The following is a 22,997-nucleotide window of genomic DNA, read 5'->3' on the forward strand; positions in this document are numbered from 1 at the left end:
AGTATTTTTTAGTCGGCTAATTAATTACGAAGGCATACCACCCTAGTTTATTTCTCCTTCCAAATTATTTACGTAGAATATCATTCTAATTTATTTTATCAACTTCTTGGATCGATCCAATAACCCAAAATATATATAACTTACATCCCTAATTTTCGTGGATAGTTCTGCAATAGTCGCACAGTGAAACCATAATTATGGATAGAAGCTGCTCAACTAATGGGGACTATAGGCCTGCCGTCTTTTGTTTCTCCTTCCTAAACTCTTTTTTTTGTGTGTGTGAGACATGCAAATAAATTTGTTCCTTCGCGAGCTCTCTTTTTTTAATATAATAGCTCTCTTACCGGTTCATTTTAAATATAGGCCAACTCCTTTTCTTTTTTTAAAAAAACATCATAAAAGATGCAGACGCTTATATACGCGTAGGCGCACACTCATCTTGTGGACACACACATGCAAATCCTATCCTATGAGAACCTCCAAAGACTCGCTCGGCACACCCTGAGATTGATGAAGGTATCATATGCTCATGCGCGTCTTGCTATTGACCGGCACATAGCCTACCACCAAAAGAATAAAATCAGCTAGTTTTAGAATATATTTAAAAAAATACGAGCACCCGTGTTAAATTGAGATATGATGGAATGCATAACTTTGGATTTGCTCAACCCAAGATATAGTTGATTTCTTATCAACTCTAGTAACAAGATCTGCAATCATAAGACCATCCCAATTAATTGAGGACATTGCATTTAATTTTCTTTTTGTAGATACGCAATTGTAATCTTACACTCACCAAATAAGCTGTACAGTGCACATCTTTTACCCCCAGTTTTTTGTGTGATTTAATTTAAGCGAAAATTTGTTGAACCAGCTAGCTAACAAAAAGAATGTTACCACCCTCAATCAATACCCTATAAAAGAAAATACTGATCTGGAAGCAATTTCACTGTCATTGTGGGTTCTATTTTCCTTCTCCCAGAAGGTTATTAATTAGCATCCTCCTAGTGCTCAAAATATAATGCCATTCCACTTTTATTATATAATTTTTTATATTCGTAAAATAAGTAATAAAAATAGAGAGATAATAAAAGGATACAATCCTTATCCATCTTTTCTTTCGTTTTTGCTTCATGTTCTGGGTCCCCTAAAGAAGCAACTGCTACCTTCAGCTTTTGCGCTTGAGCCGCCACGTTGACTTGGATGGTTCAGTGCATGATCCTTGGTCATATATATTAGCTAGATAGCTACCAGAAGCACCAACTATTTATCAACCATTACTACATCACTTTCGTAATGTTTGTCCAGTTCGCTTATATACCTTGCCGACTCAAATATCAAATGAATTTTCAGTAAAAAGATCGGGTCACTGCTGTTCTTAATTACTGGGTTGATGAACTACCCAATGAGTCCACATATGAAATAATTTGATTAAATATTGAGCATACACCATTGCACATCTAGACGTGCGAACTGGACAAACATTTCGACGAAATCAGGGAGCAGTGTTTTGCTCGGTTTGATCTCTCCCTTGCATGTTCAGCTGATTTTCCGTTTTAACAATCCGCCAGTTGCCGGCGACGATGGGGACGCATGTTTCCAGGCCGTTAGTTGAGAGGTCGGATCGGATCACCCTTCAGAACGCTTCCATTTTGACAAGGATCGAGAGCAAGTGCAAGCTGGGCCAGGCGAATCACATGGTTGGTATCTTCCTCACGGCTTAACGAAATGGCAGCCTCTCTTAACAACCAGACATATACTATGCTCCAAATCCGTTCTGACCTGGAAAATACCTGCTTCCACCATTTTAATTTTCTACCTATTTTTTTGCCACAAGACAGCCTTGATTTTGCCGGTGAAACGTAATTTTAGCACGGACGTCAGGGGGCTGATCAGCTGGCCAATAGCCACGCAACACTACGGCGTCGCCTTTGACCAAACGGAATGTGTCTCCTTCACTTGTCCGTAGTCTCTTATGATGGGCGCCTGGCTGGCAAAGTTGCCCTGCTGACGTGTACGAGTGGCGGTTCGAAGGCTACATCCTCTACTTACCCAGCGATACGTGCAGAAGAGAAAGCCAAGTGATGCATGGAACGTGAGTCAAATAAACTTATACAGTGTCCGAGTGACTTGAAATGCAAGTAAAAGACAGAAAAATTCAATTAGAAGAAGCAGCTAGCACAAACCCTATCATGGTCGCTTCGTCTTAATTATAAGAGGCAGCTTTTTTTCTATTTAAAGGGTAAATTAAAGCACAGTTTTCGTCCAGTATGATCGCCACAATTAGGTGTAGGTTTTTCCAGCTATTAGATTCTTCCATAACTATGGTTTCGAGAGGGAAATGTGTCAATGTTGACAGCATAAAATTTGATTGGCAATACAACTATCTATCAATTAACCATTTTTGTTAGAGAAATCCGTGCTTCTAGTGCACGATTGTAATCTTGCTCTCCTCTTATGGACACGAGCGGTTCCGGATCTTTAAAAGAAGTCATTAGCTACCACCGTGCATAATGAAAGAAAAAGGTTAGGGCTATATATACCTCATATTTTTATTTTGGCAAGGAGAGATATGGTAGTACATGACACTATAGAATTCCAAATGGGCCTCCAGAAGTTCGTGGTTCCGTGTGTGTCTGAGTGTCGGCCTCCATGGCCCAATAGGTATAAATGCGTCGTTCGGCCTTGCACTTCATGACAGGCCGACACAGGGCTACTTTCAGTCGCACGCACCCATCTAGCACACAGCCCATTCGTCTGGGCTAGACTTCCTCAAAAAAAGAAAAAATCGTCTGGGCTAGTTTCTGTAGTTCAGCGACAGAGGCCGCACCAACACCAGCGGAGCCGAACACAAAGCAAGAGATTGCTGATTCCTGCCTGTAACATGTACTGCAAGAGAGTGCATGTGCCGCTCAATAATGCTGAGGGCCAACAGGAAAACATTCTACATGCCTCGTTAAATAAATGGTACGTTCTTAGCATACATTATAGATTAATATAATCCAAAGAGAAGAAGCTTTCTAAGTTGATTGATTACGAGGCTAACAGTTTGTGTCCAGATCGATAATCTTTTCTTTTTTTTGGCAAGTTGGAATATTGTTTGATTCCGTGGAGGAATGTTCCGAGCTAGCTAGGCCAACTACGTTTCTGGTTCATCGAGTGGCGGAGGATAGAAGCATAGAACATTCCAACATACTTAAGAGTTAATTAGCTCCGAGTTTTTATTTGAAATAAATAGCTGCAAGTTCTCAACAACATAAAGACCGGTACATTTAAGTCGTCTAATAGACGACCTTGAGATGACTTAACAGATAATCTTTATAATGAGTTGCCTTTTTTATCTCATAGTATACCATATCCTTATGACTAATATGGCAACACCAACTCATACAATGGTAAGAAAGTAATCTTATAGTCCTTAATTTTAGCTTCCGAGGCGGTTATTTCGTGAAGCAACTATCTTATTCTTCTTGTCCCGCTCTCCCCTCCACATTATCAAAAATCCTAGATGGAATTGCATAAGATAAGCTATAAGACTGCTGACGTGCAGCATATTTCACGTAGGTGATGAATGAAACAAACACAGTAGCGAGGGTGTTTTTGATGGAGGGGAGAGGTAAAATTTGCTTCGAGAAATTTGACCCATATACCCTTATCCATACATATCCTTTTAGATCCGGTAATTTGCAAGTATCACTCGTGGACGACTGAGAATTGTCCTTATACAGCTTAGAGATTTGTGCTAATTAATAAAGTACTAGTATTAAAAACAAAATTATGTCCTGGATAATCCTTCTTTTTGCAAAAAAATTACTATTGGATAATTAGATAACTGTGGCAGAAACATCATGTCCACTACTGCTAATAACTTCGGCTTTGGAACGCGGAGTAAGAGTGCCAACATCTGTTCGTGGTTGCCATGATGACAATGCATACTTATATTGTCACAAATTGCCGAGTCGCAGTACAACTAAGTACCCTACTTCTGCAAATAAAGAAAGGTTTATGATCAGTAACATTCCAGTGGTCAAATAGCGACCGGCCAATTAACCGGCCAGTTCGTGGACGCCATGTCGCACATGTAGTAAGAATATTGTTGCTGCATTGGCAAGTTGCACCAGACGCATACAACTGGAGTAGCAAACAACCAAACCAAAATCATTTGACAAATGTAGGGCATGGTGTTCTGTGTCCAGCCATCCTATCGTCATCATCTATAAAAGGGCCACCAGCACGAGCAGCACTCCATCACCTCTCGCATCTGCTCTGAGCTCTCTAGCACAGTAGTGATCGAGCACAGAGCAAGCAGAGCAGAGGTGAACGACGATGGCTACTGCGTTGAGGCTCGCGGTGGCTGTGACATGCGCCTTCTTGGTGCTGGCGTCGGCGTGCCAGGGCCTGGAGGTGGGCTACTACAAGAAGAGCTGCCCCCGCGTGGAGCACATCGTCAGGGCCGAGGTGAAGAAGTTCGTCTACAAGAACGCCGGCATCGGCGCCGGCCTCATCCGCCTGCTCTTCCACGACTGCTTCGTCCAGGTAACGCACTGCCGACCATGGCGATGAATGCACCACGGTCGGATGCTTCTTCGTACAATGGATGCGAGACATTGACACGAGGCGCGCACACACATTTATTTAGGGATGTGACGGATCCGTCCTCCTGGACCCGACGCCGGCGAACCCGCAGCCGGAGAAGCTGAGCCCGCCCAACTTCCCCAGCCTGCGGGGCTTCGAGGTGATCGACGCGGCCAAGGACGCCGTCGAGAAGGCCTGCCCGGGCACGGTCTCCTGCGCGGACATCGTCGCCTTCGCCGCCCGCGACGCCGCCTACTTCCTCAGCAGGCTCAGGGTCAAGATCAACATGCCCGCGGGCCGCCTCGACGGGCGCGTCTCCAACGCCTCGGAGGCCCTCGACAACCTGCCGCCTCCCTTCTTCAACGTCACCGAGCTCGTCGATGCCTTCGCTGCCAAGGGGCTCGACGCCGAGGACATGGTCGTGCTCTCCGGCGCGCACACCGTCGGGCGCGCCCACTGCTCGTCCTTCGTCCCCGACCGCCTCGCCGCCCCCTCCGACATCGACGCGGGGTTCGCCAACGTGCTGAGGAGGCGGTGCCCCGCCGACCCGGCCCCGGGCAACGACCCCACCGTGAACCAGGACCTCGCCACCCCCAACGCGTTCGACAACCAGTACTACAAGGACGTGCTGGCCCACAAGGTGCTCTTCACGTCCGACGCCGCGCTGCTCACCGCGCCGGAGACGGCCAAGATGGTGCGCGACAACGCCTACATCCCCGGGTGGTGGGAGGACAAGTTCAAAGCCGCATTCGTCAAGATGTCACGGGTGGAGGTGAAGACCGGCAAGCAGGGCGAGATCAGGAAGAACTGCAGGGTCGTCAACCATGCATGATCATCCTCACAGGCACTACTGATCGACTACTACCGGTACCGGAGTTCCATCCACATTGCTTCGTTCGTTTGTCAGGATTCGTTCTTGCGATTTCCATATCGTGGGGTTACTTGATGATGGTTAACTGCCTACATCCTGCGAGTTTTCTTTGGCTTCCATTATTGTTTTCATTTCTTTATTCGTTATTCTCTTGTTCTTGTTTGGCTTGAATATAATGTCCTTTTGTCTCGATTGTTAATGTTACTGAACAAATGTAATAAATGACCGATTCGGTGATCTAGTGATTCATTTTGCTCGCTTATGTTACGCTTTCTTTATCCTGCCCACCAGCACCTAGATTCTGATTTACCATTGTGAGAAATAATAACACAAGGCCTGTGCAGCTGTGCTGGAGACAGCGTAGTAGATGATCTTGTAGAGAACGCAAAATTGCGACGACAAAACAACCATGACAGAAGGAGAGTACCACACAACTAACCTTAGAAGAGTACCACAGACTTGCATTCTTGTGTGATGTGACTTTAGATGACAAATTTTGCAACTCCATTTTCCATCTTTAGCACCTGCGCTTGCGTGACCCATGAAGCATGCAAGCAGTTGGGCCAAGGGAGCATGCCATTTTTGTCTTCCCATTTGTAGAACACTTGATTTCCTCAGCTTTTGATGATGAACACATTCAGCATGGCAAGTGCCAGAGCAAAACATAGACAAAATTGGGATGAAACGTCTCCAAGCCATGCATGGCCTGGGGTTGCTTGAAGATTAACTGCATGCCCACATCCTTCAAATTTTTCTCAGCTTTGCATTATTGTTCTGGTTTCATATTTTGTTATTTGGATGTTCTTGTATGGCTTGATTATATTGTTCTTTTGGTCTCAAGAATGTATGGTGGTAATCTGTTAATGTCAACGGAATAAGTGTAATAAAACTATCGATCAGGTGATTTTATGATCCATTTTGTTAGGTTTTGTTGCCCTTTATTCTAAAACCTTCTCTTGGCATTACTCTAAAAACCTTTATTCTGCTATTTAGTATTGTCTTCCATATTTCCCAAGATGCAATAATAAAGATCTCAATGAAGAAAAGCAATTGCACCTGTCTTGCTGCTATGATACAGTTATGAATAATTTTTTCGATTACACAGTACAACTTCGACACTCACATTGCACGCACACTCACCCCTATGAACGTACGTACGCAAATCCTACCTCTATGAGCATCTTCGAAGACTGAGCCGGCAAATCTTAGGATGCTACTGAGCCTTTTGTAACCATTGGACGACAGGCCCTTTCACCAGTCATGAATTTTGATCAAGTGACCATGCAAAGGGCAGACTGTTCCAGCAGCTAGGCCACTGGAAATGAACAGACAAAGAAAAGATGGTCTCTGTCTTCCTCAATTCCTCCATTGCAGAGGACGCATCTCACGCCTAATTGAACGTGGCTTTTGTAGCATGTTTCTTGTGTTCAAGCGATCCACCAATAACAACCGGGCAAATAACTTTAAACGTGGAGGGCTTTTCGATTTCCCATATCCAAGAAAAAGTTACCAGAAAGTTGAAGCACTGGCCATTGCTCTTGGTCGAAACCGTGGTCATGTAAACAGACTAGTGAATACTGCTGCTTTTGTTTTTTCTTTTCCCTTTTTTTCTTCGTTGGTCGTTCCCGGTCTGTTCGGCCCAACGACTGTCTTTATGTGATCTTGTTCCTCTAATTTTGTTAGTGAAACACGTGCTCAGGCACATTCGCTGAAAAAAAGAGAAAGTTATGGAACCTGCATGCCAGAGAAAGCTAATGTGTTCTTGTGTCTGAAGATGGAATTATACTTCTCATCTATCAATTCAAAACATCTTTTATGAAAAGGTCTCACTCACAAAACTTAGCACATCAAATTATCAAAACGAGTGTTCCATTGTTATAGTGAAAGTATACAATTACAATTTACACATTCTCAAATAACAGAGCAAGTAATACAACAAAAAATAGCAAATGAATTAACAAATATAGCAAGTAGTATGCACGGGTAATTTGCTGTTGGAAATCAAAGACCCAATTGCTGCCAAAAAACAAGAAGAAAAATCAAGGTGCGTGAGAAATCCTGCAAACCAAGAACGAACACACCAATGTGCAATGCTCATGCTTCCATGGCAACATCGGATTGCTCAATACGTTGTGTTGACGATGTTAGTTGACGACCCTGCAATTCTTCCTGACCTCGCCCTGCATGCCGGTCTTCACCTCGATTTGGGACATCTTGACGAAGGCCTTCTTGAACTTGCCCTCCCACCACCCGGGGATGTTGGCGTTGTCAAGCACCATCTTGGCCGTCGCCGGCGTGGTGAGCAGCGCGGCGTCCGACGTGAAGAGCACCTTGTGCGCCAGCACATTCTTGTAGTACTGGTTGTCGAGCGCGTTGGGGGTGACGAAGTCCTGGTTCACGGTGGGGTCGTTGCCCGGGGTCGGGTTGGCGGGGCACCGCCTCCTTAGCAAGTTGGCAAACGAGGCATTGATGTCGGAGGGGGCGGCGAGGCGGTCGGGGACGAAGGACGAGCAGTGGGAGCGGCCAATGGTGTGGGCGCCCGAGAGCACGACCATGTCCTCGGTGTCGAGCCCCTTGGCGGCGAAGCTGCCGACGAGGTCGGTGATGTTGAAGACGGGCGGCGGCAGGAAGTCCAGGGCCTCGGAGGCGTTGGAGACGCGCCCGTCGAGGCGGCCGGCGGGCATGTCGATCTTCACGTAGAACCTGCTGAGGAAGTAGGCGGCATCGCGGGCGGCGAAGGCGACGATGTCCGCGCAGGAGACCGTGCCCGGGCAGGCCTTCTCGACGGCGTCCTTGGCAGCGTCGATCACCTCGAAGCCGCGCAGGCTGGGGAAGTTGGGCGGGCTCAGCTTCTCCGGCTGCGGGTTCGCCGGCGTCGGGTCCAGGAGCACGGAGCCGTCACATCCCTATATATGTGTGTCCCGCGTCAGTCTCATGATCGATCGAATCCATTGTACGAAGAAAGAAGCATCCTGCGCATCGTTGATAGTGCGTTACCTGGACGAAGCAGTCGTGGAAGAGCATGCGGATGAGGCCGGCGCCGATCCCGGCGTTCTTGTAGACGAACTTCTTCACCTCGTCCCTGACAATGTGCTCCACGCGGGGGCAGCTCTTCTTGTAGTAACCCACCTGCAAGCCCTGGCACGCCGTCACCAGAACCAAAGCGCATGTCACCGCCACGGCGAGCCTGAACGAAGCAGCCATTGTCTCCTCTTGGCTGCTCTTCTACCGTGCTCTGAGCCTCTGTATTTGAGTGCGTGAGCTAAGAGCCGATGAGAAGTGATGAAGTGCTGCTCGCATGGGTCGCTATTTATAGATGGGGATACGCCGCCGGCCGACGACGTCGAAGTAGTTAGTTGGATGATCGATCCAACTTGGATCATAGTGTATTATGGAGTAGGAAGAACTGATTAGGGAAGAAGCTAGCTGTTGCAGAACATGCATGCATGCATGGAGGGCGCAACCGCAAGTAGCTAAACCGTTGACCTGCAGATGGCTTCGCTTAAGTTGCTGTAGCTGCATGTTGTGCTGCCTGTGGTTTCCTCCCCCTGTTGTTGTGACTGAATTGTTTTTTCTCTTGATGGGAATGTTCCACGGCATGATCTGTTTTCAACCAATTGCGCACACTATACACCACTTTTTTAGAGAAGAGAATATTTGAAGTGAAGTGTAAAAGTACCGTAATATGTTCGTGGAGGACTGCAGGAGTTGTCCTGCTAGCTACATATTATCTTTTCATTTCTTGCAAATAAGTGTAATCTTACTATTATTAATTGGAGACTCCACGTGAAACCACCTAAAATCCTTAGTGGACGCTTAAAAAGATAGAGAAATTCTAAAAATTCTTAAAAAAATCAGAAACATCCGACCACCAATCCAACAACTCTGATCGTAATAATCATTGGATATGTTACCTTTCCTAATAAATTACCTACCCCTGCCATTATAAAAAAAATCTAAAGTAATCCCCTAATCTTCGTGTAAATTACCCACCTATACTATTATAAAATAATGCAAATGACCCCCAAAATTTGAATATAAACTATCAAATTATACCATTATTAAAAGTTAAAATAACCCCTAAATCTGAATCTAATTATAAGAAAATATTAAAGTGTACCCATATATAATTTTAAATTACTATTCCTATCATTATTAATATATATATATATTTATGTTATTGTTTATATAAAAATATCACCCATGATATGTGTCACCATATATTCATGTATGTTGGAAAAGATAAGAATACCAATTCACAGATAAATAGTTCAATTTAATATATATCAAACACATATGGAGGCGTGATGCAAAATAAAATCTATTGCAACTAGATAATGAAAGATATGTATTTTAGAGTATGGGTTAGAATATTTAATAGATGAAAAAGGATGTAAGATAGATAATTATAATTATTAGCTATGAGCTTTATTTTTATATTAATTCTAGTTAGCCCGTGCGGGAGCACGGCTAGTTCTTCAAATCGCGTGATAATGTTGAAAAAGCCACGGATAATTAGCCCCTCACTGATTAAATTTAATGTTTTTAAATGATGACCATATGATTTAGCGATTTAGCGGGTTCTCTGTAATCCGCTATATCTACTGCAGTGGTTATAGCGACATCCGCGAAACCACTGTAGTTGATCTGAGTGTCATACGTACGTGGGAGCCAACATTCCCCGACTTACCTTAAAAATTGGCGCTGTTGGTGCAGAGATTAATTCTTACTCTTAACAATGTTGGAGAAAATAATTTAGCACTAGATAGCTGTACACCTGGCAAATTCTTACTCTAGCTTAACGAGAAATTATTAGTGCCAAGCGGTATTAAGGAATGTGCAAGCGAACCGACCAAGCTCAATTGTTTGTAGTCTACACCTGGCAATGCAAAATACTAATCACAGATGGGCGCGTTGTGTCAGCCTTGCCTCTTGCGCATACAGTTTCGTTAAGGTTTTCATAAACCGGGAAGTTGAGGTGTTTATAGTAGGAAATTAAGCATTCCCAACCGAAGTGTCCTTGAATTCAAGGTTCTATTGTTTGAAATGCGTGGATTTATAATAATTGAACTTAAAGAAATTCAATACCCAGCAGGGTCAGGAGAACTCCCTGCACTTCAAGCCAGCCTGAAACCACACGCTTTACATGGATTTGGATTAGCTCCTGAATTTAATAGTCGCTAGCTTAATAGCCTACCATGGCCTCTTCATTAGGCCCAGAGAGCAAGTTGTAAATCCAATAGTCCTGATGTATCAGAAAATTTTAAATTGCGAACCGGCCATCAAATTTTAGATTTTATCAGAAACTTAAATTTAATTAGGCCTCTCCATGTTTCGTACATAAAGAGTACTCCTATTATTATATACGACCTGATAATCAGAAAAATGTTGTTCATAACGTCAAAGAACAAAATGACGAAATACACAAGTGCTGAATAGCAGCATCAGACAGCGAAACATAAGCTCTGAGAACATGCACATATGACCCATTTGGACATTTGGACATCAGGACCACATGGACATGCTTTCTAAGAGAGTTTTTTATACACGTTTTGGAGCACAAATAATGCCATGAATGATTGCTCATTCTTATTCACAACACCTTGTAAATTGGGAACAATACACCACTGGAAGTGGACAGATCTATCATTAGATTACTGTAATTTCAAGGAAACGAGGACTTCAAGAAGGGAAGCAACAAATTGCATCTGAACTTCCTCATCAATTGACAAGAAGAGGGGGAAATGAACGAAGAGTGATCTGATACCGTGTTTCTCTGCAAACCTAAGAGAGTGGTAATAGACATAGTTGCACACAAATCGACCAGCGTCATCTGAAGGCGTCACATCATATCCCATTTGTTGGAGAGATTTACTTATTTCCTTCACTGGCAGTGTAGTCTGCTTGATCACGAAAGTAAAATGTAGTTCAGCTTATGCGCATGATAAGATAACTAACAGGTAGCAGGGAACAGACAGGATGCAAATAAGCATTGACGTAAAAGCTGGAGAATATTTGACATAAATCACAGAATTTCCATGGGAAAACCTCCTTAGTTAAAGACCTTCTAAGGACCAGCAACTTGTATGTATAATGAATTAGTGATTCATGAGGGCGGTGCATTGAAGATTGAAGTGATAGCTCTAATTTTAATAAAGGAAAATCTATACTTAAAAATGGAAAGGATGTAATTGCCTGACGGCAGAGTTAGCAAAACAGAGGATTTGCACGACAGTAAGTTAACAACATGATGCCAAATACAAGTTTTCCAAATGAAATTTTAGAGATATACATAATGATTTTAAAAAGTAACGGTTAAAATACACCTGTCTTGCATGCAAGATGCTTCCGTCCGATGACATGATAGGAACCCTCTGGAATGTAAAAAGAAAATGAATGATTGAATGTAAAGAAGTCAGGGAGATATAAAGAAATAAAGAGTGAACATGCTTGTATATGAAAATAACAAAGGTAAAAGGATAGCAACCTGCGGTTTCCACCCTAGCTCATCAGGGCAACGGAAAGTAGCTTCATTAACAGCTTGATTCTCAAGAGCAAACCTATGTGAACCACTGTTGGCTCCAAAATGGAGCTGAAAAATGTCCCATAACCATAATCAATTGGTTTAAACCGCATTGATAAAGGAAAAAAGATTTAGCAATATGAAGACATTGCAGCATTATATCTTTTATTTAAACATGTTTGATGTCAAACTTGGCTGCCACATAAGCGCAAGCATTCAAGCTCTACTGTCAGCTCACATTATGTATATGATTCATATCATGATTCTTATTTCTTATTAAATCCTAGTTCAGAAGCAAGAATACTCACAACCAGGGTTTCATTTTATAAATTAAATCAGCCAAAATTGTATTATTCTCGAATTGGGAATAATATAGTTCTTACATATGAGCAAGTGAAGTGGGTTTTACTATGAGAATTTAGAAAAATCACTGGCATCCGTTCCATACAAAAACAAGACTGAAGGACACAATAGCATAAGCGCCTACCACATAATCCAAACTAGCATAACTTTTATTCATCACAAAGAAGTTCCATGATATCCTTCCAAAATAGAATCAACACCACTTCTATGTAAATGGCCAAATTTTCAAACCATGAGATGGATGGAATTATGTAAAATATATATAGTTCCGACTTTAGCTCTAGGAGAATGCTCGTAGATGGCATTGATTTCAAATTAAAATGTTTAGCTCATGACGAAAGATGCTAGGCGGGGTGTTGTACTTAGCACATCAACAAATTCACAATCTGTTTTCACCCTGAATTGCTGTTATTTATTTCTAACCTTAGGAGTTTATCACAGGAAATTAATAAGTCGCTACTCCAAACTAGCTCAATTATTTCATTACTTTCTGTACCGATATATGATCTGGCGAAGGTGAGGTCTTACCAGAATTACTCGGTCCTGATTCGACAATCCATATTCCCGGCCAAGGACAGTTGACTCCAACAATTCATACAAAGGACCAAGTGCACCCTGCCCGGCCGCCTCAAGGACAGTGCAGCTTCCAAGCACAAGTCCCTTGGGCAGCCCTCTCTTCTCCACGAATGACTGGAGATTGCGCACGATTCTCTCGGTCGGGTTGTCTGCGACTCCATGAAACCTCTTGAATCCGGTCACGTGAACGGTGACGGGAGAAGGCCCCTCGGAACCCATCTATCTTCTTATGCGACGTTGAGCAGCGAATTTGGGCTCTGCTAGAGGACCTGGACAGAGTCCAGTTAATATATGTCAAGATACTGCAGTCTGAAGGGGAAAAGCATGCTTGTGTAGGTACTGCAGATAGTTGCTGCAACTGCACAGCATGAATGCATTCACACTCACACATCCAACATGTGGGTTGTGCTAAGCAAGCTAATAATACATGACATTCAGCAATTCCGTTGCCCAGAAGGAATTTAATTACGGTACGGATGAAATTTGCCAAAATGTGGTCCTAACCACCAGCTTATCAACAAATGATAGACAAAAAAAAAAGAAGATACAATCAGGTGTTTGGTTACTTGTGTGACAGGCAGGAAGCCACGGAGCGGGCAAAACCATCCTGCCACGGACTCTGACGCAGACGTCGCCCAGAGTCTGAAACTTGAATAATGATACAAGCAGCCACGACTTGAGCAAGCAAGCGATGTCAAAGCCACTTTTTTTTTCTTTCTTGACCTGATCAAGAGGGATTCAAAGCTCATCCACGGTGAGTCCGGTCGTCCGAACAGCTAGGCATGGGAACACAGAGAAATGCTAGCTAATTTCTGCTCTCGTCGCGTGATTCTTAGACCTGTAGCAGTGCAGGTCCCAAGCCGCCGCCATCATCATCATCGATAACTAAACATCAGAACCATACATAATAACACTGGAACTTCTCCCCGTTCTAGCAAGCGCAGGATCAGAAGAACAAGGGAGATGCCCCATCCTACGTCCTCCAAGTCGCGAGATTGAATAATTCCCCACACGAGAGCAGCAGGCCCGAACAGCCATCCACTCACCTCGGGACAGGGAAGCCCGGCGGGGCGGGGCGGGGCGGCGAAGGAGCTCCTCCTCCTGGCAGCTTCTCAGTACGCCGCAACAACTTGCTCTCGCTATCGGGGACGGACGGGGTGGGGGGAAGAAGAAGCAGCGGCCGGAACGGAAGAAAGAAGCTTGGCTAGCGCCGGGTCCGCCCAAGTGCCTCCTTATTAAAGCGCGCGAGCGGGCGGGCGGGCGGGCCCACAGGACAGCGACCGGGGGCGCTACGTCGGGGCCCCGCATGTCAGCGGCGGTTCGACGGGGGTGGGAGCCAGCTACCCCGGCGGGGGATAAGCAGGAGGGCCGCAAGGGCGGTTTCGTCGGGGAAGAGAAAAACGAAAGCGGCAGCCTGAGCTGAGCTGAGGTGAGAGGCTGCCAGCGTGCCGGCGCCGGGACGGCGGCCTCTGTCCGCGGCGCCGCCCGCGGCCGCCTCCGGTTTGGTTTCCCAGGGCCAGGTCTCCTAGGCTGCGCCTGCACGCCACGCAGGCCCGGCAGGTTTCTGAAACAGCATGGCGCGCTCGGGCTGCTCTTCGCGGTCGCGGCGCCTGCTGGATGCCGCAATTCGTTCGATGCACGGACCGACGGACGGGCCGGACGGCACAGCACGGCACGTCAATGGCGGCCAAGGCCACGCGGAGGGGACGGGAAAACTGGGGCGCCGTGTTTTTTTTTTTGCTGCTGCTGTTTGCGCCGCAGCTTCCTTTTTTTTTTCTCTCCTTTTCAGCCCAGAATGAAACGTTGATGGTGACGGGCTCAATTTGGCCCGATCATAGCGTCAGCATGTAAAGTTTGAGAATGGCCTCACCCAGCCCGATTTTCTTCATAGAGCGAATGGTTTCTACTCCGATCTGGCACGTGATGTGATGGGCCGAATCCGAAAACTCATCATCAGGTGCACCGCGCGCGGGACAGGGCAGATTTTTGTTCAACTGTTCATGGATGATCCGCAACCCGCTTTGAACCCGCAACTATTCAAGTGCAAGATTTTTTTTCTTCTTGCACAAATTTTTGTTCAACTTCAAATTTTGTATGATGATAGATGTTTGCACGCTCTATCCATTCATGTTTAGATGAATTTTTGATGCATCGATGTAGATGACTATTAAATTTGGTAACACGGTAACACCACAAGCGGTAGTATAACACTAGCTCTGGCCTATGAACAATGATGTGCCCGTTCATATTTTCTCCATTGCCCCTTCTATTTAATATGCTTTGCTTATATTTATTTATATTTGATATCCAATCCAAATTAGACTAAACTGGCGCACCATTATTATTTCACCCCTCCCGCACTTCAAAGCCTGAAATCAACTCTTCTCTGGGTTCACGAATGTGAAAAAAGTGTGAACGGGCAACAATTTTCTTGTATAGAGCGAGGGCACAGACCGCTAGCTACTCAATTTTCTTGTATGTTTTAACAGGCCGCCACTCATTTTTCAGTCTTGGTCCACCCCACTAGCAAGCCATTTCCTTTATTTGGCGAGTTTCCGTGTTCTCTGGGAGCCAGGAATAATGACATCAATGAGTGAACTCCGGAGGAGTCTTGGCTAAATATGAGCTACTGCTCTCTCCGTCTCAAATTACAATTTATTTTGACTTTTCTAAAATATATATATGTTGGTATATATCTAGATGTAATATAGATGCATAGCAAAATATCTATATCTAGAAAAGAAAAATAAATTGTAATTTGAAATGGAGGGAGTACATGTTTATAGATACATGTTTCTATAGGTTAGTCGGTTAAAGATCTAACTTCTTAAGCGGTCAACTATGTTTCAAGGTAGCCTTAGAGGGCTGCCTCACAATGGTGGCCAACTTTATTGAAATTTAGATTGAATTACAGTTTAGTAAAAACTTTTTTCCCCTTCTGTGACCTCCAGCCTTTATCTTTAAGCTCCTCCATTGGAGGAGGAGACGAGGATAGCCAGTGAGCAAGGACATCCCTTCATCAATCTTCACTTGTTGTCTTACCAGCTACAGTAACCGTGGTCCGCGATTCATACGTGTTCCAATACCAGGCAACCAAGTGTACGACGATAACAAAATATGTACGCAGGTAGTAGGCAACATCAAAGCATGCATCCACCCATCCTCCCTCCGAGAACAAATAATACACCAAGCGCGCGCGGGCTGCACGACGCGCGCGTTTCGACCGCTGGCACGTCACGCGTAGGCCTCCGGCACGAGGCGCGGCGTGACGACGGCGCGGAGCGGCACGGCCTTGGGCAGCGCGAGCCCGAAGGTCTCGCCCATGTCCAGCTTCTCCTCCCCATCCGGCAGGCGCCACTCGAACGCGTGCAGCAGCGTGCCGAGGAAGTACTGCACGAACACCATCCCGGCCAGCTTCCCGGCGCAGATCCTCCGGCCGGCGCCGAACGGGATGAGCTCGAAGTAGTTCCCGAGCGGGTCCACCTTCTCCGCCGCGCCGCCGGGGAGGAACCGCTCGGGGCGGAACTCGAGCGGCGCCTCCCACGTGGCCGGGTCCCGGCCGATGGCCCAGATGTTGACGAGCAGGCGGGTGTTGGCCGGGACGCGGTAGCCCTCGACGTCGTCGCAGGCGTCGAAGGAGAAGTGCGGGAGGCTGAGCGGCGTCGACGGGTGGAGCCGCATCGCCTCCTTGCAGACGGCCTGCAGGTACGGGAGCGCCGGCAGGTCCGACTCCTCCAGCCGGCGCCCGCGGCCGACCACGCGGTCCAGCTCCTCCTGCGCGCGCGCCATCACCGACGGGTTCTTGAGCATCTCCGCCATCGCCCACTCCACGATGATCGACGACGTGTCCGTGCCCGCTGTGAACATGTCCTGCGTCGTCGATCGCGTGCAGACATGACACATCCAGTGAGAAATAATTGAGCAACAAGCAAGTCAACTGGTACTAATCAGAATTTGAAGATAAAATTAGTTTAGGTTGGAGAAGACACGATGCATGGTCCCCAAGATTTAGGTCAGGTTGTTCGATCGATATATGTACGGCCTGAATATCAAACTTGGTCAAATGGTCATGCATGTTCAACAGCTAGGTACTCATATGCCATCCTCTGGAGTCCTATCTGGTTGTTCATTTGATTCATCAAGTTTAGTGCACTGTCTCTAATAAGTTGGTGAGGTTATACTTGAGATCAGTGGTGCATTGTTTTCGCGTGTTTGGTGGTCCAAGCTCAGCATCAGCACGAACAGTTTCTGGAACCAATCATATAATATTCTCAGAGCAAAAGTAATAAGTTGAACAAAAACAAAAAAAAAAGGTGATGATGAGCATGCTAGCAGCTAGCTGTACCAACCGGGTACTGTACATGAGTAAAGGTTACCTTCCAGCCAACCTATAGAACTAAACTATATAGATTGATTCATTGTTTACAGATTAAGACATGCTGGTGATCAGTTCCTTTTCAAGTTTGGCCCTGCTGAAGAGTCTGATGCTTTCACTACACCTTTCAGTAGCAACAAAGCAGCAGTACATTACAAGGTATGCAAGTTAGTTTGAGAACAACGGCGCGCGGATGTGGTTTACAGCATCATTACTTCAGAACAATTTTTACTACAGTCAAGCACAGTGCATGTCATTGGAGGGGGAGAGACCTTATTTGGATAGGTGAAACCCTGTAATTCAGTAATTATCCTAGATAACGATGAGGCGGGTGGTGTCATCACAAGCAAGTTGGGTGTAAAGATTTTGAGTTTCAAATGAATGGACCTCTCCAATCAAGCTGATGACCCACAAGGCCGCGCAAGGGTCAACATGATGTTATGTTGATTGCCCTGTTTTCCCAGCCTTATCAGCCGTTAGTGGTTTGGTTGCTTGAGTAGTCTCACTCACAATGCAGGCTATATATTCAATAATGTCAGTGTCGACCCTCACCAACAGCCACAACCAGGTCATGCTTCAATAAGGCAATTACAGCCTTTGAAACAGATTGGCATATACCATTATCCATGGATTACATCATGTTTTCTTAGATAAAGATGGATTACACCATGTTAACTACCCAAACCATTCTAGAGGCTTGAAAGGTTGCCATTGGCTTTCTGGTAAAAGAGGTACATCTGCACATTTCGTCCATGCGTCAATCTTCCACTCGTACACTTTGCATATATCCGAGACGTCTACACACTGGTAAGTGGTATGTCACTGGCGAAGATTGAGCTAACGTGTCATAATCAAGTGTGGTCTGATCAGGACAGGAAGTTGAGTCCAAATCTGTTCCCTTGTTATCAGGATCTCCTTTTTTTTCTTTTCCTGATAGAATTTTAGACTGTTTCGCTTATTATTACAAATGAATTACGAGGTTTTCACTTATTATTAATTTATATATGATCTTGGAACGCACCATAGAAATAATCCAAAATCCTATGAAGATCTACATGATAAGCATTTTAGAGGTGCATGTTTTTGTTTACTTTCATAAAAAAACTATTCTTTTGAAATTGTATGATTTTCCTTCAAGTTGTTCTCTTTAGGAGAAAACAAAGGACTCTTAGCATGGGGATGCCTGCTCCCGGCCCGCATGTCTAGATTTTCTTAGAGTTAGTATTTATCTATAGACAGATTTTTTGGGGGTAAAATGTGTCGAATTTGTTATGCACTAGCCTAATGAAAATCGTTGTGTTTTTTTTTGTCATTTCACCCACTCTTTTTCTGCGCGCCGTGAGAACATGGAGAGATAGAGTACGTGAATCTATATGTGTTATTGGATTTAATCCAATATTTACAAAAGTGAATAATTTGGGGATTGCAAATCTATGGGCAGATAAATAGATAGTCCCAATTTTTTTATCTCGAACTGAACTTTTGGGACCAGTAAAGTATCCTTGCATAAAAGCGCGGCACACCCAAAGGTTAGCAACGTGTGCGGACCATTTTGTTCTAAGGTTTGGATGAAACGAGCCATCTGCTATCACCTGCTGACTGATCATTGCAAGACCCCGAACCCTGCAGGCCCCAAACCGTACCATCGGCTAGACCAGAAACCAAACATATCAGCTCGAGCGTTCTTTCGATCGTCTCTTTCCAACTACTCCATCCACTAGTAGTAGCTCCACCTACCCCGCTTCACTCAGAGCCGCCCCACGAATTGCACCCGCACCAACGCGACAGGATACACGGCTAGCTCTAGCTCGGCTGAGCTTTCGGTTAGCTAGTGCCCCATTCACTTTTCAGTAGCATGGATTAGGTAATAAGCAAGCAATGGAAGGAAAAGGATGTGAGCATGTAGCTGAAGGCTGAGGAGGGGGGGGGGGGGGGGGGGGGGGGAGGGAGCTTACGAAGATGAGGCCCTTGATGTTGACCTCGGTGATGGTCTCGCCGCTCTCGTCGTCGGCGCCGGCGTCCATGCTGGCGCGGAGCCTGTCGACGAAGTCCTGGCGGCCCCGGCGCGCGCGGTCGGCCGCCGTCGCCGCGTGCTCCGCCAGCAGCTTGGTGATGAGGCCGTCGAACTGGCAGTGGATCCGCCGCAGCTTCGCCTGCACGCCCTGCAGGTCCAGCCGCGCCAGCGCCGGCACGAAGTCGCTGATGTTGAACAGGCCCGCGCCCGTCAGCAGCGACACGATCATGTCCTTGTAGCTGCACACGACATTGATTTCACACATGCATGTTTTATTAGATAATGAAAAGATTCTTTTCATGCCTGATTTTTTCCCCAAGATCTATGCTTCCTTAACCTCAAACGTCCCTGCTTTAATATTTATTATTATTTTCAAAGATAATTTGTTAGTCCGGTGCTTTTCACAGTTTCACTTTCGAGTTTTGGTGAGCAAAACTCTTCTCACTGACAAGGACTGTACGGTCCAGTCCACGGCAGCTGGAAATACTGATCCTTCACGTACTGACACCATATCTAGGTCACTAGTTCAACTAAACCGAATTGATAATCCTGAAATGGGGAAAAAATTGTGGCCCTTGAGATCGACTTGCATTGCATGTCCTCAGTTCCTCACCTGTTGGACTCGTCCCCCTGCGCGTCGAACACCCGCCTGCTGACGGTGATCTGCCCGACGATGTTGGCGAGCGCGCACACGAGCACCTCCGGCACGACGACGGGCCGCCCGGCCGCCGCCGCCTCGGCCACCCCGCGCAGCAGGTGGCCCGCCTCCTCGCGGCGCACGCACGCCCAGTCCGCGAGCGCGCGCGCCCCGAGCAGGTGCACGCTGGCCAGCTTCCGCATCAGCTTCCACCTGGGCCCGTAGTTGGCGAACACCATGTTCTGGCACCCGTACGTGATGTCCGCGGCGCTCGCCACCGCGGGCCGGTTGGCGTACCGCGCGTCCAGCGCCTTGAGGAACGTGCGCGCCGCGGCGGGGGACGACGCCACCACCACGCCGGCCGTGCCCATCCTGAGGTACATGATGGGGCCGTACCGGCGCGCCAGCGCGGCAAGCCCGGCGTGCGGGGCCGGGCCGACGAGCGGGAGCGCGCCGAGGATGGGGAGGCCAGGCGGCCCCGGCGGGAGGCGGCCGCGGCCGCGGCCGGAGGAGGAGCGGAGCGCGAGGTGCAGGAGGAGGCAGAGGAAGGCGCAGGAGAGCACGACGGGGTCGGTGCAGAGCTCGGCGAGCTGCATGGTGGCGCGTTGCGTTAGGGAGGAAGAGACCCTGCGCCGAGGCTCTCCCCGCGCGCGCGCGACGCCTTTTTATGTCCGTGACACGCGTCCCTGCTGCGTACTCCGAAGTCCGAACTGCTGCAGTTTTATTTTCAGTTTTCAAACGAGCTATATATGCTTGTATACTGGCCAGTGGTTATACATTTAATAAATGTGCTACCTGATACGGCTAACGTGCAAGCTCGATAACGCGCGCCGGGGGGCAGGTATTTGTTTTAGCTGACGGGCTGTATCTTACGATTGCTTGGCTCGTTTGTTGAGCGACCATCCTCGAGGCATAGCATGAGCAATATTTTCTTTTTGAAACACTATTTCTCATTTATTCCGATCATATATAGTAAGATTCTTTTTTACCTGAAAGGTTCTTATTGCGGTCAGGTAACAACAAACGTGCAATTCTACTGTAAATCTTCTCAAACTCTACGTTCGAAGTACGTAGGTGAGGACGAATAGAAACCTCGATCTACTAACGCAGAGGTTGTGCTATCACGTGAAACAATTAAACTTGAAAAACTGTGGTAGAAACATAATATAGATATCTGTGGGCATTATTCGCTTCAAAAATACATGGTAACACTGGCTCATTTTCTTTTCACCAATAAACTACTTCCATTCCCCACATCTTCCCTACATCAGTCTCTAAAATACAAAGGGAAAAAATTTATCTGAACGGTCACCTTTTTTTATGATTATTATTCTTGAATGTCGTCATAGTATAGTGCATGAGTGCTAGAGGGCGTAGGTAAGCTGAGGTGGACACCTTAGCGGTGGTGCAGCAGCACGTAGCTAGAAAAATGGGAAAGGAACTCAGGCGTGCAAGATGGAGTCCCATGCCAATGATCACTGACCGGTCGATCACCGGCCGCATTTCTATTTCTATATGGTGTATCCATCGATCGAAGCCTCTCGTATATATCACAGTTACATCAGACACGATCTCGCAATGAGTGCGTAGATATACAATGAGTTCATCACATCCACAGCAAGAAACGAATTAATTAAAGGAGCTGGTTTGGTAAGCTTGATGCGCGCAACATATATTGAAGCAGAGGTCATCGAGACTTTTGGTTAGAATACTGCTGGTGCGGAAAAATAGTTTCGGTTCTGCGAGAATGAATTTGTTTGTTGTCACAGGTGCCAATCCTAATAAACCAAGTCGATACACATCTTCCACCCAGGACCGTCGTACCTAAGTTTTAACGAAATATAAAATCTAGAAACTTAAACCACCTACGTGCTGGTAGACGAAAACCACCTCGATTGGATCTACCGAATGAAGAAGGCCGTCCCGTTGATAGAATTAACACGCCAAAAGGGCCACCAGCTTCCCCAAAAAGGGAGATCCGCTGCTTATAAGATGCAAATAGTCTAAATGTATTTTAAATTTAACTGCACAACTTCTATAATAATAAATCTATCAAGAGCATCTTCTGAGTTTGAGCGAACTATTCAAATCACTCTCCTTCATGCGGCTTCAGCCCCGGATCATATTTTCTAAGACTAGAAGAAATGATAAAGCAATGGACCTTCATTTTCACAAATCAGAAATAGAAACTAAGAATATAGACAATTAAGTTCTTGGTAACCAATAAAGAGAAAATTTATCTATGATCAAACCTTAATATTAATATTAAATGTGGTGACCGATGCTATCCTATACCCTAATCGAGAATTAAAACTTTTTTGATGAGAATACTCAGCGTAACACGGAGATGGGACGGTAGCACTCGGCGAGTCGCATCTCGGAACTCGCGATTGCAGGTCACGGCCTCGATGGCCTCACAGCAATCCCAGCGTGACCGCGTCGTGTCCGCGCTCGCACTCGTGCAAGGTGGCGAGGAGCGAAGCGTACGAGTCTCGGTCTCGCGTGATTCCAGTGCCTAGGCTTCTGTCTGCTGTGGGCTTTTGGTACTTGGAATCGAAAAGGCATGGGCTAATTAACTAAGTACTGATTATGGGGGCGAGTGGGTGACGCTTCCGTGGGCAGGGAGTAGGTGAAGGAGAGCGACGGCCGGCCGGGCCGGGTAGTCCGCGGTGTGGATGATGGGTCCGTCGATATCTACGGGCTGGGGCACGGTGTGCACGTCCCCCTCGCGGTTTTGGTGAGGCCTAACCACCGGCCCGGCCTGCCGCGGAATCATCTGATCTGACCCGCACGCAGGCCGCAGCTAGCGATGATTAGGCTTTTTGCTTGTGCTTCACTAGAGTCTCCACTTCTTTCAGTCTTTCACTGTTATAGATAAAGCCATAGAGGTCTACAGGATGGTCGTCGTTTCCTCGCGAAGCAATCGATGGGGGTGACCACTAATCCTAACCAGCAACGGACAATATCGGCTAGCTTCACGAAGCGACATGTCAACCGAAAGGATTCTGCCTCCTCCGTCCTAAATTATAATTTATTTTAATTTTATTAGATATATAGTTTTTT

The 22,997-nt window shown here is 46.2% G+C and overlaps 4 protein-coding genes across 4 annotated transcripts; 1 reads left to right on the forward strand and 3 right to left on the reverse strand.

Moving 5' to 3' along the window:
* Window positions 1-4,326: 4,326 nt before the first annotated feature.
* Window positions 4,327-5,645, forward strand: LOC112877634 (peroxidase 2-like). Its single transcript, XM_025941982.1, has 2 exons — window positions 4,327-4,536; window positions 4,640-5,645. Exons 1-2 carry the CDS (start codon window positions 4,327-4,329, stop codon window positions 5,405-5,407), a joined length of 978 nt encoding a protein of 325 aa, XP_025797767.1. The 3' UTR covers window positions 5,408-5,645.
* Window positions 5,646-7,298: 1,653 nt separating this feature from the next.
* On the reverse strand, window positions 7,299-8,703 carry LOC112877635 (peroxidase 2-like). Its single transcript, XM_025941984.1, has 2 exons — window positions 8,444-8,703; window positions 7,299-8,352 (listed from the first exon to the last, which is right to left on the reverse strand). Exons 1-2 carry the CDS (start codon window positions 8,648-8,650, stop codon window positions 7,591-7,593), a joined length of 969 nt encoding a protein of 322 aa, XP_025797769.1. The 5' UTR covers window positions 8,651-8,703; the 3' UTR covers window positions 7,299-7,590.
* A 2,265-nt stretch (window positions 8,704-10,968) lies between these two features.
* Window positions 10,969-14,152, reverse strand: LOC112877540 (pyrrolidone-carboxylate peptidase-like). Its single transcript, XM_025941861.1, has 5 exons — window positions 13,955-14,152; window positions 12,861-13,177; window positions 11,934-12,038; window positions 11,773-11,820; window positions 10,969-11,346 (listed from the first exon to the last, which is right to left on the reverse strand). The coding sequence occupies exons 2-5, from the start codon at window positions 13,125-13,127 to the stop codon at window positions 11,101-11,103; spliced, it is 666 nt and encodes a 221-aa protein (XP_025797646.1). The 5' UTR covers window positions 13,128-13,177; window positions 13,955-14,152; the 3' UTR covers window positions 10,969-11,100.
* Window positions 14,153-16,008: 1,856 nt separating this feature from the next.
* Window positions 16,009-20,634, reverse strand: LOC112877217 (flavonoid 3',5'-hydroxylase 1-like). The gene is made up of 3 exons (XM_025941448.1): window positions 19,911-20,634; window positions 19,239-19,536; window positions 16,009-16,778 (listed from the first exon to the last, which is right to left on the reverse strand). The coding sequence occupies exons 1-3, from the start codon at window positions 20,528-20,530 to the stop codon at window positions 16,143-16,145; spliced, it is 1,554 nt and encodes a 517-aa protein (XP_025797233.1). The 5' UTR covers window positions 20,531-20,634; the 3' UTR covers window positions 16,009-16,142.
* Window positions 20,635-22,997: the final 2,363 nt, after the last annotated feature.

This window comes from Panicum hallii, chromosome 9, assembly GCF_002211085.1.
Source record: "Panicum hallii strain FIL2 chromosome 9, PHallii_v3.1, whole genome shotgun sequence".
In the NCBI taxonomy this organism is placed as follows: domain Eukaryota; kingdom Viridiplantae; phylum Streptophyta; class Magnoliopsida; order Poales; family Poaceae; genus Panicum; species Panicum hallii.

What these genes read in the sequence shown, in the direction of transcription:
- LOC112877635 (XM_025941984.1), bottom strand. Translation starts at nt 8,650, where the DNA reads ATGGCTGCTTCGTTCAGGCTCGCCGTGGCGGTGACATGCGCTTTGGTT. An exon ending in TCCACGACTGCTTCGTCCAG is followed by an intron (nt 8,353 to 8,443) that starts GTAACGCACTAT and finishes ACACATATATAG; the next exon opens with GGATGTGACGGCTCCGTGCT.
- LOC112877540 (XM_025941861.1), bottom strand. Translation starts at nt 13,127, where the DNA reads ATGGGTTCCGAGGGGCCTTCTCCCGTCACCGTTCACGTGACCGGATTC. An exon ending in ATCAGGACCGAGTAATTCTG is followed by an intron (nt 12,039 to 12,860) that starts GTAAGACCTCAC and finishes GACATTTTTCAG; the next exon opens with CTCCATTTTGGAGCCAACAG. An exon ending in AGCTAGGGTGGAAACCGCAG is followed by an intron (nt 11,821 to 11,933) that starts GTTGCTATCCTT and finishes TTTACATTCCAG; the next exon opens with AGGGTTCCTATCATGTCATC.
- LOC112877634 (XM_025941982.1), top strand. Translation starts at nt 4,327, where the DNA reads ATGGCTACTGCGTTGAGGCTCGCGGTGGCTGTGACATGCGCCTTCTTG. An exon ending in TCCACGACTGCTTCGTCCAG is followed by an intron (nt 4,537 to 4,639) that starts GTAACGCACTGC and finishes ACATTTATTTAG; the next exon opens with GGATGTGACGGATCCGTCCT.
- LOC112877217 (XM_025941448.1), bottom strand. Translation starts at nt 20,530, where the DNA reads ATGCAGCTCGCCGAGCTCTGCACCGACCCCGTCGTGCTCTCCTGCGCC. An exon ending in CAGGGGGACGAGTCCAACAG is followed by an intron (nt 19,537 to 19,910) that starts GTGAGGAACTGA and finishes TGTCGTGTGCAG; the next exon opens with CTACAAGGACATGATCGTGT. An exon ending in ACATCAAGGGCCTCATCTTC is followed by an intron (nt 16,779 to 19,238) that starts GTAAGCTCCCTC and finishes TCGACGACGCAG; the next exon opens with GACATGTTCACAGCGGGCAC.